The sequence below is a fragment of the Chelon labrosus genome, assembly GCF_963514085.1.
Source record: "Chelon labrosus genome assembly, chromosome: 10".
NCBI lineage: Eukaryota > Metazoa > Chordata > Actinopteri > Mugiliformes > Mugilidae > Chelon > Chelon labrosus.
The window spans coordinates 6,606,529-6,620,351 of NC_140360.1; the positions used below are offsets into that span (position 1 = coordinate 6,606,529).

At 42.8% G+C, this 13,823-nt stretch overlaps 1 protein-coding gene across 2 annotated transcripts in view; it reads right to left on the minus strand.

The window, feature by feature from the left end:
• Window positions 1-13,823, minus strand: part of atp2b3b (ATPase plasma membrane Ca2+ transporting 3b) — a gene marked incomplete at both ends in the record, with an annotated part of 39,176 nt that overhangs the window by 10,166 nt on the left and 15,187 nt on the right. For both annotated transcript variants that reach the window (XM_084552909.1, XM_084552908.1), the window contains 13 exons: window positions 1,167-1,378; window positions 1,584-1,797; window positions 4,485-4,676; window positions 5,579-5,685; window positions 5,781-5,868; window positions 7,017-7,196; window positions 7,285-7,443; window positions 9,621-9,696; window positions 9,827-9,933; window positions 10,299-10,433; window positions 10,549-10,658; window positions 12,198-12,330; window positions 13,624-13,766. In XM_084552909.1, the coding sequence (XP_084409035.1) occupies window positions 1,167-1,378; window positions 1,584-1,797; window positions 4,485-4,676; window positions 5,579-5,685; window positions 5,781-5,868; window positions 7,017-7,196; window positions 7,285-7,443; window positions 9,621-9,696; window positions 9,827-9,933; window positions 10,299-10,433; window positions 10,549-10,658; window positions 12,198-12,330; window positions 13,624-13,766 (1,856 nt within the window). The remainder of the gene's footprint in view (window positions 1-1,166; window positions 1,379-1,583; window positions 1,798-4,484; window positions 4,677-5,578; window positions 5,686-5,780; window positions 5,869-7,016; window positions 7,197-7,284; window positions 7,444-9,620; window positions 9,697-9,826; window positions 9,934-10,298; window positions 10,434-10,548; window positions 10,659-12,197; window positions 12,331-13,623; window positions 13,767-13,823) is intronic.

The window sequence follows — 13,823 nt, forward strand, 5'->3', positions numbered from 1 at the left end:
TTCCAATTCTGAGGTTGTGGACAACGACTTTGTTTATGATGGACGTCCTTACCGTTTTGAGCCAGAGTACATGGATGAGGAGCTCGTTGAAAGGAGGATGCGGAGGCAGAGAGAGGAACAGCTGGCCAAAGAACAACAAACCGCTGCACGTCCGCGAATAGATAACAGGTAACTCTGGACTCAACGGGGAATAGCACTAGTGCATCATAACAAGATATTGGTGAAATGAACGAGTTTCGCGGCAGATAATGTGTTATTTAGAGGCTGCGTTTCGGTGCCCCATTCACTCCCACTATATGGATATACGCACATCTAAATATCTGACGACTGACTCCAGATGACACCAAAGTTATATGGGTGAGTAAACGATCGCATTTTATGCCAGAAATAAGGTCCAGGTTGTAAAACACTGTAATTTCCCTTTAAAGTTGAATACTGTAGACAGATCTAGGCGTTACAGTATATGCTAGCAATGTTAATGTCATTTCTGTGAACAGTGCATAAAACGTTTGTTGTATGTTAGAGAAAAGGGAAGGTCAAGCTTTGACTTTGACAGCTGTTAGTTTCCCCTAAACTGCTCATACTATTTTCTTTGTCAGGCTATGGCTGCTATTTGAATGCACCAAGCAGTGCGTATGACTTGTCCACTTTGTAGGTCTGCAAGTAAAGTTTCACAAATCGTTGAGTCTGGTGACCTACACCTTAACAAAAATAAAATAAATCTACAAAGAAACGTTACACCTGCTTTCTGCTACTGGTACAGGTGTATTTACAATGCCCAGAGAGACTGAGACTGGCTGTTGCCAGGATATAGCTGCACTTGAGTGTATTCTCACCAAATAGACTAGAAGAGTATCACTCCGAATACCCAAATATAGCACTGTAAAACCGTGTCTTTTCTAAAAGGTTAAGCATAGTGAATTTACAAGACGATACCAGAACTCTGGGGAATTAAGTATGGGAGTTGTTAAAGCACACCATAAGCACATAGCAGCATCTCTGGACTGATTCCAGGCAAGGGATGACTTTGCTGCAGGCTATCTCTCTCTTTCTCTCTCTTTCCATTTATTCGTCTGTAACTCTTCAAACTGTCAAGAAGGCGTCAACACGTCCACTCAAAACGTTCTCCGCCAGCAACTAAAAGGGAGTTAAAGGGTCGACCTTACCTGCACAGCAAAGGTCCCCAAAACGATGGAGCAGAAGATGGGGTTGGCAAATATGCCGTCAAAGACGTTTCTCTCTCCGTGGATCTTGCGGGCGTTGATCTCGTTGAACAGCTGCATGAGGACGAAGGTGTTGAAGATGATGGTGTAGTGCTCGGAGGGAGGGGAATGGAGGGGGGCGTTGCGGCCGCTGTCGATGTTGAATATGCGCTCGCCTGAAGAGTAAAGAAGGGAGGAGGAAGGGGGAATGAGATTAATAATATAATACACAGATTTTTGTCCATCTTCATCAAAGAGATGCTAAAGGAGGCTTAAAGCAGCATAGCAACCAGAACCTAACACCAAAGCCGTCCCCTTTGCAGTCTAGACCCCCATCTCTACTGTAGCTGCTAGGCTGACTGTTTGTGTGTGTGCATATACCTATGAACAGCAGGGTGAAGATGATGACCAGCTGGTACACTCCATGTCCCAGGATGTTCTTCATCATGGTCAGCGAGATGAGCGGGTTGTTCCGGCCGTAGGGCTTCCGTAGCAACAGGGCCTCGGTGGGGGGCTCGGTGGCCAGGGCCAGTGAAGCGAACGTGTCCATGATCAGGTTCACCCACAACATCTGCACCGCCTTCAGAGGAGAGTCCTGCAGAGAGATTTAAAAAACAAAAAACAAAAAAAAAAGAAATGTCTGTGTTAATGAATCACGCTCAAATGCTTCACTGACACTGGTGATGGTTAAAAAGGGACTTTTCCAACAGACGTCTGGGTGGAATTAGTTGCTCTCAGCAAATCTGTGAATTTATCACACAGACACACAGTTTGTTTACACGGCGTTGTTCTTTTTGTGCAGATGATGCCCCGTCGGTGATGTTAAAAAAAAAACATGTGCCTGACAGCTGCTCTTTGTGACTTTGGATTGTCAAACAGAGGAAGCAGGGGAAACATTTTCTGTAGTCAGTTGAAATCTCTTCTGTCTCGTCTCTTCTTCTTTATTATGGTCTCTTTATCCAGCCCACCTTGAGCAGATGTGCCCCCCCCCCCCCCAATGTGAGTCGCACAAACAACAGAGGCACCACATTCAGACCACCGGGAGCCCCAGAGTGATGCAAGACACTTTCTTCTTGCCACTGTTGCTCGTTATTGATGCTATATGAATAGTTGGCTGGTGGAGCCAACATAGTAAAATAGTAAAATACGATTGTTTACTCACCCATATAACCTTGGTGTCATTTGGAGTCGTTTGGACGATATTTACATCCGCGTATATCCATATAGTGGGAGTGAATGGGGCACCGAAACGCAGCTTCTAAATAACGCATTATCTGTAGCAAAACTGTTATCATCATCCGGGGTCTGTAGATTGACCTACATGGCTGAATATTTTTCCAATTCTGAGGTTGTGGACGATGACTTTGTTTATGATGGACGTCCTTACCGTTTTGAGCCAGAGTATATGGGTGAGGAGCTCGTTGAAAGGAGGATGCGGAGGCAGAGAGAGGAACAGCTGGCCAAAGAACAACAAACTGCTGCACGTCCGCTAATAGGCAACAGGTAACTCCGGACTCAACGGGGAATAGCACTAGCGTATCATAACAAAATATTGGTGAAATGAACGAGTTTTGTGGCAGATAATGCGTTATTAAGAGGCTGTGTTTCGGTGCCCCAGTCACTCCCATTATATGGATATACGCGGATCTAAATATCTGACGACTGACTCCAAATGACACCAAAGTTATATGGGTGAGTAAATTATCGTATTTTATGCCAGAAATAAGGTCCAGGTTGTAAAAAACGTTACTTCCCCTTTAAAGTTGAATACTGATCTAGGGGTTACAGTATATGCTAGGAATGTTAATGGCATTCCTGTGAACAGTGCATAAAATGTTCGTTGTATGTTAGAGAACAGGGAAGGTCAAGCTTTGACTTTGACAGCTGTTAGTTTCCCCCTAAACTAGTATATACTGTTGCTCGTTATTGATGCTATATGAATAGTTGGCTGGTGGAGCCAACATAGTAAATGATAAAACATGTGCAGCTGTTAGCAGAAAGGGATTTTCAAAAACACTGGACTGCGACTTCACTTATCAGCCCCTTAAAACACCAGTCCTAACGTCTGTCTCTAAAAAGTCCTCCTCTCAGTTTCTGGCCATTAAATGGGCCACCACTAGTCGTGCAAAAAAACAAGGACACCACCCACAGATGCTCATTCATTCATTCATCTTCTGTAACCGCTTGTCCTGTGAAGGGCCGCGGGGTCTGCTGGAGCCTATCCCAGCTGTCATCAGGCCAGAGGCAGGGGACAGCTCTCCAGTCTATCTCAGGACTAACACAGAGAGACAACCATTCACACTCACACCTACGGCCAATTTAGAATCACCAATGAACCTAACCAGCATGTCTTTGGACGGTGGGAGGAAGTCCTCACCACCAGTCATTTAGAACTGAAAAGACACTTGAATGAGCGGTGAAAGGTCTTTAAGAAAACTCAGCCTCCATCTTTAAAAATGTCATTTACCGAAGTTGGAGAACCTAGAACCAAAGCTGTCAGGAAATTGGCTGCACCAGTTTCTGGTTGTTTACAGAAACAAGCTAAGCAAGTTTCCGTTGAGTCACCCACGAAGTTTCCTACTTAAACCTCAAACTTCTCACCAGTCCCCTAGAACTGCAGAAGCTACTTGGGCGAGAGGTGAAACGTCTTCTCAAAGAACTCTACAAGTCCAGCTGCCTTTTTAAAACGCTTTTTGGACATACAATGACCTGGATGACTGAGAACCTTCACGGACGAAGTTGGAGAAATTATAATTTTCTATTTAATACTATCTACTTCAGCCACTTCAACTTATTAACTTTCTTTGAACACCTGTCTCCCAATGAAAGAATTGGGATGTACTAGCTTAGCCATGTCCTCTAAGTGTGCTATTTTTTCTAGTAAAATGTGGTGACAAAAGAAAACTCAAGTCGAGTTGCCTTTGTTTTAGAGTTTGAATCTGAGCAACCATCCAAAGTCTAACAGCCACCGTGTCCTCCATTAACTCCTGATAATTGACACCTCATCCCTTAATTATACACGTGGCAATATATGGCTGATATTTGCATATCAAATGTGTTAAAAACGGGTCAGGACGACTCTGCTTACATAAGCCTGGTGTAAAAATGCATAAAAAGCATTTCGTGAATTTGCTCTGTCCTAGCAGATCTGCTGTGAGTGATGCTTGCAGAACTGACAAGCATTTGTCTGTTCGTTGTGTGAGCGAGAGCGTGCGCGGGAATGCATGCACGCGCGTCGGGCCCTAACCGTCAGCACGTACACGTATTAATAAATCTGTCTACCTGAGTGATGCAGGCCCCCGTGAAGGCCACGATGACGGCCACTACGTTGACCGTGAGCTGGAACTGCAGGAACTTGGAGATGCTATCGTAGACATTTCGTCCCCACATCACCGCCTTGACAATGCTGCTGAAGTTGTCATCAGTCAGGATGATGTCAGACGCTTCTTTGGCCACGTCTGTCCCTGCAATACCCTGACAGAGACGGAGACACAGTGAGGAGACAGAGACTCATGATTCATGCGGAGGATTCAGGCATCGGAGCGCCACAGTCTCAGTGCTACCCAACCTTTGCTTTATTACAGATAAAAATAAAAATATCCTTCCTTTTTTTTTTTTTTAAATACTTGAATGCACGCATCTACTATGGCATACACCAATCAGGCATAACATTATGACCACCTTCCTAATATTGTGTAGGTCTCCCTTGTTGCCTCCAAAACAGTTGGGACTCATCAGAGAATGGACATGGACCTTCTGAGGGTGTCCTGTGGTGTCTGGCAACAGGATGTTGTTAGTGGGGGGGGGGGGGGGGGGGGCTTTGAGGGGAGGGGCCTCTGTGAATCATCCCACAGATACTTGATCAGTTTGGGATCTAGTGAATTTAGAGGCCAGGTCAACACCTTGTGCTGTTCTTCATGTTTTTTTTTTTAGTTGTTCCCAAAGCATTTTTGTGTGTGTGTTCCTGTGTCAGGCTGCATCCTGCTGGGGATGGCTGCTCCCATCAAGGAGTGTCATTGCCATGGGATGGGGGTGCCTGGTCTGGTCTGGGTGGGTGCTACATGTCTAAGTAACATCCACATGAATGAATGCCAGGTCCAAAACTTTCCCAGCAGAACACTGAATTGTCACAAGCTGGTCAATGTTATTTACTTCTACAGTCAGTGGTCATAATGTTGTGGCTGATTGGTGTACACTTGAACACATGTCTCAAACATGTCTCATGCTGTAATGTTGCTTCTTGCTTTGTTGTGGACGTTTAAAGGTGCATATAAATACAACTTAATTTACTTTGATTCTTAGAATGACTAGATCATGTGATTACTACAACTAAATGTAGTGACACACGTTAATGATGTCATAATATGTCAGGTTACCATGGCAAAGCCCACATCAGCCTTCTTCAGAGCCGGCCCGTCGTTAGTTCCATCTCCCGTCACTGCAACAACCTGTCGCTGTTCTATGACGGTGCTGTCGATGATGCCTGGACACGATTAAGAAGGGGAGGGAAAATAAAGTTTTAAGTGCATGTGTGAACAAACATGTGTGTGTGTTTTGGTTAATGAACTTGAGACTCACCTTTAACCAGTGTGTGTTTGTCAGTCGGCGAGGATCGAGCCAGCACGCGGAGTTTGGGCCAGATTTTATCTATACGCTCCTGTTCAATCTATCGGATGGAGCAGAATGATGAATGATGATGAATAGCACAAAAGAAAGGCTATTAACTCCTCTTCTTTCACTAGATGTCACTGTTGATCTAGACTGTACAAATACACTGCCTGGCCAAAAAAAAAGTCACCACCAAATAAAAAGGGTCACATCACTAGATTTATTTCCATCCAGTGTTGCATTAATTTTTCACCAAGATCTTGTATTGATGATGGGAGAGTCTGACCACTGTACAAAGCCTTCTCCAGCACATCCCAAAGATTCTCAGTGGGGTTAAGGTCTGGACTCTGTGGTGGCCAATCCATGTGTGAAAATGATGTCTCATGCTCCCTGAACCACTCTTTCACAATCTGAGCCCCATGAATCCTGGTATTGTCATCTTGGAATATGCCCGTGAACATCAGGGAAGAAAAAAATCCATTGATGGAATAACCAACATAATGTTGCTGAACCTAGACCTGAGCAACTGCAGCAACCCCAGATCATAGCACTGCCCCCACAGGCTTGTACAGTAGACACTAGGCATGATGGGTGCATCACTTCATCTTTTTTCCGACCACATTTCTTCTTTGAAGTCGTTAAGACTCACAAACACTGCCACCCAATAACCATGTTCCAGGTGCAAGAACTCTGTTTCATGTGCAATAACCTTCATTATGGGCAATATCTGTAGATCATGTGCAATAACTCTGGTTTATGCGCAATAACCTCCTCATGTGCAATATCATAACACTAAAACCGTCCTTCTGGGTTTTGGTTTTATTTAGCAGCATAACCCACTCATCTGGCTAAAATGTGAATGTTTTTGTCCCAACAAAAAAAGAGTGTCGAGTGTTCTTCAAGTGTAAATGGACTAAACTGAAGAGGCTGTGTTGGGACATGCATTAGTAAAAAGGGTTGTTTTGTTTCCTTAATATACAAGTCTGCACTAAACTAGATAGACGTCACGGCTCTGCTACTGCCCGGGTGTTTTTGTCTTTGGGGTGAACAAGTTTCTGCCTCAGCTGCTGCGCTTGAAGTGCACAAGGATGGCGTGTTTAGTGAAAATCCTTGTTGAGTTGAGTTTTCGTTGTTTATTTTAACCACAATAAAATGTTTTTTTTATTTCCTTAGCTGACGACTTCCCCACTCGAGACCCCAACTTACCTCTCCTTTCTCGTTCCTGATTCGTCGGTTGAAGTCTTTGCCCTCTATACAGATAAAGTCATCTCCAGGGTGGATGATGCCACATTTAGCAGCGATGGCCCGGGCTGTGTTGATGTTATCGCCGGTCACCATCCGCACTGTGATGCCTGCGCGCTGACACTTGCGAATGGCCTCAGGCACCTTTAGAGGGATACAGAGCGTTGTTTACTTGAAACTGTAATGTCAATTTAAAAAAAAAAATACAATCAAAGTAAACACAGAGCCTTACCTCGGGCCGCACGGGGTCCTCTATCCCTACCACGGTGATGCAGGTCAGCTCCGTCACTATTTCTGCCTCGTTTTCCCAGTCCGGCTCCGGATTGGCTGGCAGGTCACGATAAGCAATGCAGATAGTCCTCAATCCTTCGCATGCCATCGGCTCAATCACCTTTTAATAAATCATTATTACAACCAGGATCAGGAAGAGACAGGTCACACACAGCGCTTAGCTTTCTGCACACAAACTTTCCAGTGACTAATGCAGGAATACACTGAGACGCAGTGGCAGGGAAATGACGCTCGGCCTGCTACAGACAGCAGAGGGGAAAATAAAGCTGCCAAAAAGCGAACTGAACAACTGAGCTGGAATAAACTTGTGGAAGGAGCGGAGTTATTTTTCTCACGGCGTAAGCTGTGCTCATCATAAAGCCAAATTTAGGTCAGCCTGACTGTCAGTCAGTGTAAAAACTGCTTAGCCTGCATAGGCTGCATGGGGAATAAATACATGTGTTGTGCTGCTAAATATCTTGGCTTTGGCTTATTATGAGGAAGGCGACAACAGATTTGGGATATATCAAAGCGTGCCAGTGCTGACGCCACGGTTTTTGATCTGAGTGCAAGTGTGGGCTGATTATTATCTCAAGTTTGAGAAAGATATTTTTGTTGATGGATATTTAGGCTGAAGTACAAGTAGGCCGAGTGGACGAAGCAGTTATCTTTGTCGTAAACCGTTTAACAATTTAACGCCCTCATTTTTTAAAGGGGAACTACTGTTGGGAGCTACTGGCATAAAATACAAGCTTTTACTCACCCATAGAACTTTTGTGTAATTTGAAATAATTCGTGAGATATTTAGATCCGCGTATATCCATATAGTGGGAGTGACTGGGGCACCGAAACGCAGCCTCTAAATAACGCATTATCTGCCACGAAACTCGTTCATTTCACCAATATTTTGTTATTGTACGCTAGTGCTATTCCCCGTTGAGTCTGGAGTTACCTATCTTCTGATCTGGATGATGTCATCTCTGAGCGCCGCACGCACCCGCGACGGTCGGCTTGTTTACCTGTAATTTGCTACTGCTATGGTTCGTCCACAACCTCAGAATTGGAAAAATATTCAGCCATGTTGCAAAAAACTGGCATGATAACAGGTAACTCCGGACTCAACGGGGAATAGCACTAGTGTACGATAACAAAATATTGGTGAAATGAACGAGTTTCACGACAGAGAATGTGTTATTTAGAGGCTGCGTTTCGGTGCCCCAGTCACTCCCACTATATGGATATACGCAGATCTAAATATCTCCCGAATGACTACAAATTACACAAAAGTTATATGGGTGAGTAAACGATCGTAGTTTATGCCAGAAATAAGGTCCAGGTTGTAAAAAACAGTAGTTCCCCTGTAATGTTACATAAAGCAGCAAACTTAGCTGCATATTAGATCCATGTGAAAATTCTGCACGGGAATGCTGCAGCTATTATAACAGCTTCAATAATAATAATTTAATCCACATTAGTGTGAATGTTTTCAAACAGCCACCCAGCTTTTTTTTATATTTTTGCAGAACACAACTTGTAATCCTAATGCAATGCACAAACTTCAAAAAACAGTTATTACAGAAGAGAGGCAAAAATAAAGTAATGCACAATGCAGCCATTGATTGAAAGTAATGTAGTATCACATCCTGCAGCCATGAAATATCCTTCTAGACGCCTCCTCACACAAATATGGATGAGAAGATCGAAACCACTCTGTTGTACAACGTGACCACCAGAATCTGGAGCTTTACATAGCTTCATATCACATTTCAGTTCACCATTCAGTCGTTTAGTCTGAACCAGAAATGTACTGTTTTGGTTCATTCTCACCACACTTGTCTCAGTTTCCTGCACCACCTGCTCAGCTAAAGAGTCATATTTTCCCCACAAAACATTTAGACTTACTAGACTCAAAATAAGCACTATATTTGTCCAACCTCTTATTATGTAAAAACAAATCTATATCTAATCAAAAATGTATATTATTTCCTATTGTTCTTAAAGCGCTGAAACAAAATCTTGTTGGACTGTGATAATAAAGTCTATTGTACTCTATTCTAAACCTGTATCCTATCGTGTTCACAAATTAAAAATGTCCAGGTTATCTTCACAACTTGTTTCTGCTGCTTCCCCAGACCCATTTTAGCCAAAATGACACCAAACACTTGAAAGACAGAACCAAAGTTTCCCGTCACAGGGAATGACATGACATGCTGTTTGGTCTTACACCTTTATTCCACCAGCATTTCCTATCAAAATGATTTATTTTAATGATATACTAAAGATATCAACAAGCCTCACCTGTTTGACCATCTCATCTCTGTCACGTGGGCGGAAAGTGCGTGATTCTCCGTTGGCTTCCAGGAGGTAGGAACACCTACAGGAGCAAGAAAGAAAGATGGAGAAGAACATCTCACATTCAAAAACAACAGAAGTCTACTTTGTTCTACAGTCTGACGTCGCACCAGACCGCCTCCACCTCCCTTTAACCGTTCGCCATCACTCACTTCTTCAGCATGATCTCAGAGGCTCCTTTGCTGTAGAGGCGGAACGAACCGTCCGGCAGCTTGATCACCGTACTCATGGATTTACGCACAGAGTTAAATGTATACACCTGAAAGAAAGAGAAAGAGAGAAATATGTGTGATTGTACAAGAAAGCAAAGCTTTTATATCCGTGACACAACCTCACTTTGAGTGTGCTGGATGTACACAGTGGAAGAAATGATGCTTTGGGCCTCACCTACACTCCCATTTCATTATTAAACTACAAAAATGGTTGTAGTTTATCACCATTGAAGCCGGCCAGGAATAAGTGATGACTTGTGTGTTTAATGTCATTGTTAAGGGTGTCAAACGGCATTTTAAAGTCCTGTTAAAGACCCAACTCACACCCGAAACATGAAATTTGCTAATTTGCAAATGTGTCTGTAAATAAACTGTAACTGGTGAGGATGGGTGTAGCGCGTGGTTTCCCTACCTTGTAGAGTCTTTCTTCGGGGATCTGCTCTCTTACACGGGCATAGTCCTGCTGCAGGTCTAATACAAATCCCAGAAGGCCACACTCTGTCTTGTTGCCCACCTGCTTAGCTAGACCTCCCTCCACATCAGGTGGCTGCAGTAAGAGCAGAAACAGAAGAGATTATCATCGGAATCTCCTCAAAACACTGATAACCAAGGACTGTTTACAGCAAAATGGCATCATTCGTCGTTGTCTTTGTGTGACTCACCAAGATCTTGGAGGTGTAGGCGCTGTTGATAGCTATCGCATTGACTAATAGATCCAGGATCCGGGCGTTGATCTGCCCAGGATCTGGGACTGCGCGGTGGTGGACCTCACCTAGAGAGCACAATCTCACTTTAATACCTATCAGTTATAATCACAGTCATTTGAGCCTATATGCTATATACGTTACTGCATCAAAAATATGAGCAGCCCATTATATTCTGATATAATCAATGCATTTCTCTCTGCAGAAAAACTGTCTGAAAAACAGCTGGCTGATTCTATGAATATGACAGATGTGGAGTAACTGGTGCAGATTAGGGCATTGTGTTTGAAAGACACAGCCCAAGGAGAGAAGATTCAAATTCGGCATTATTTATTTTAATTACAGGAGAAGGATTCATCATATTTAACTGACGGCAGGGACTAAAAGATTCAGGATACACAAACCTCTGCCTCATCATGGTTGACCATTCACCAAAGGGAGAAAGAAAGGGATTTTTCTACCTCATTTAATCGCACCATGTGGCAATATTTTGCAATTTTGCAATATAATATGAACGTCTTTCACTCTGTAAACAGTTTTTTTCTCGATCGCAGTGCCAACACAGTTAGCTAGCGAAATGCATCTTTGATGTAAAGTGCTTTATAAATAAAATTTATTATTATTATTATTTATTATTGTCAGAAACATTTGAAACGGCCATTCTTTTTATTCTGGTAGTTTCTCACTTCTCTTATTTCCCTTGCTAACCCAAGACCATGAACCCCTCTAGCCCAAAGCATAGACTGTATAAAGATGGACGGCGGAACTGCTCCTCAAAAGTGAAGCCAAAGTAAGTAGAGCTCCCCCTGGTGGCTGGCTGCAGTATATGTCATAAGCTCCGCCCCCTCCATGTTAGCGGATGGGGCCAACACTAAAATACACATCAAATAAACTTTTTTCAAGGATGGTTTCTGTCATTTTAGGTAGTTAATATAATGTTGATGCAAGTGTCATGTTTTTGGATGAGTTTTGTTTAAGTTAGTTATTTGATGCTAAAGAAACAGGATGTGACACCATGATGACTACAAGTTGCCATGCCAACTGCTCAGTGAAGCGGTCTGGTAGGGCCGAAATAGTTGGAAAAAAAAAAAATCAATAAATAAACAAGGTACGCAACGGTGCTGCCTGTATCCCCGGGAAAATAGCGTCAGTTTGGCCAATGCAAAGAGGCGGAGACGCGTTGTCCATATTTATATACAGTCTATGCCCCAAAGCAGCAAAAGCCCCAAACAATCATTATGTTCCTAGAGTCTGCTGCAGAATTGGCTTTTAATCATTGCCAAAAATGAAATCAAAAAAAAAATTCTGCAAGACAAATGCTGAGCTGGCTTTCTGGCGGTTGGACAAGTAAGTAATATTAATTATCTTGCTCTGTTTCTCATTGTTACGCTTGCTTAATGTTTGGCTATGTTAGCAAAGTTGTGGACTCGTTTTTGATCATATGATCATATGACGAAGTTTAACCGGTAACTATACACCTTAAGACAGTGGTGTAGGGGGGTTCACTCACAGTCTTAGAAGTACATAGTGTTTTCATTACGGTGAATCAGAGGAAGCAGAGCGTTCAGTTATGGACATTTTGACTTGAATTTTCACTTTTCGCTCACCTATGAAAGCCTGCACTACGGTCATGCGGTTAGTGGTGAGGGTGCCGGTCTTGTCAGAGCAGATGGCAGTGGCGTTGCCCATGGTCTCGCACGCGTCCAGGTGTCGTACAAGATTGTTGTCCTTCATCATTTTCTACACGTGAGACAGTGAGGTGATGTGTGAAAGGTTGCATGGTAAGGGGAAATGAGAAAACGAAGAGAAAGAGAAGTGATGGAGGAAAGGAAAAGGGAAGGCAGGGAAAATTCAGTATGTATTCTTCTTTTGATTTAAGAGCTTGGACTTAAACAGTCGAATCATTCATGTCCAGGCAGGACTTGGAGAACTAATCATTGTTTTCACCTTATCAGGTCTCCTCACTGCCCTCCAGTGCATCAAAGACAAGAGTTTAAAGTATTACTGCTTTGCCTATAAATCTGTCGATGGTGTGAACTTCCAGAAAATGTCAGATTAAAAACCTTTCTACACCGCCTGCAGAATTGATCACGAGCCGTCCTATCCATGTCTGCCATTGCTGTTAATACTTTTATTTTAAAAAGATTACAGTTTGCATTTTAATATTTTCAGTTCTTTATGTTTTAAATATGTTAAGCAAAGCATTTTTTGTATGTGCTAAAGAAAAAAGCTCTTTATTTCTCTTCAACTTTGCACATGTTTATACACCAGGAATAAATTGGAATAGGATGTTACTCCACTTTCCAGGAAGGACATGCACCAAACTATCAAAGATTTCAATGAAACGCAGGCTGCCCAGCGTGCAGGGAGCGTGCAATGAGTTTGCATTTCTTAAAACACACACAAAAAAAGAGTTTGATCAATATTTTGCTTAGCTGCTTAACGATATACCATTAGATATTTGCATCTTTACTAAAGAGAAATCTACTCTTTACTGCCAAATTAATTTAAGTTTCAGAAATGAAGTACAAGAGCAAACCTGACTCTGCCCTAAAGTTAGCAGATTTCATTGATTTATTTGTTTAATCTGCACAAAAGCTAAAATGAAAGAGCTGTTTACTTTATGAAGCCGATGGATGCCAGTTACTGCACCGAGCCAAAAAAAAAACAACAACTAAATGGCCGCTGTAAACATTCACACACCTCTTTCTGAATGGACAGAATTTGAGGGTGGCATCAATCATTTCCCAAAACGTCAACACATCCCTTTCATTTGTTTTTAAGCCTGAAAAAAAAAACGTGCATAGGCTGAGTAGACGGAAGGCTTTTACAGCACTGACTACTGTCAGTCTGCATACAGGTGCATCAACCCAATCACAGAATAATATGGCCTGTAAACAGCCTGACAGGTGAAGCTGTCACTTCTGATCCTAAACTGACTAGAAAATACATTCAACCATAGTGGTTAAAGAGACAAACAGCTCCCATGTGATAACTGGCTAACCATTAATTAAAGTGGATGGGTGGGTCTACCTTGACAGAGTAAGCTAGAGAGATGGTGACGGCGAGAGGTAGGCCCTCTGGGACAGCCACCACCAGTACAGTGACTCCAATGATAAAGAACTTGACAAAGTACTGGACGTAGACTGGGGTGCACTCTGTCAACCATGTGTGACCTGCAACACACACAACACTGCATATTAAACTCAAAAAAACAAAACAAAAAAGACAGA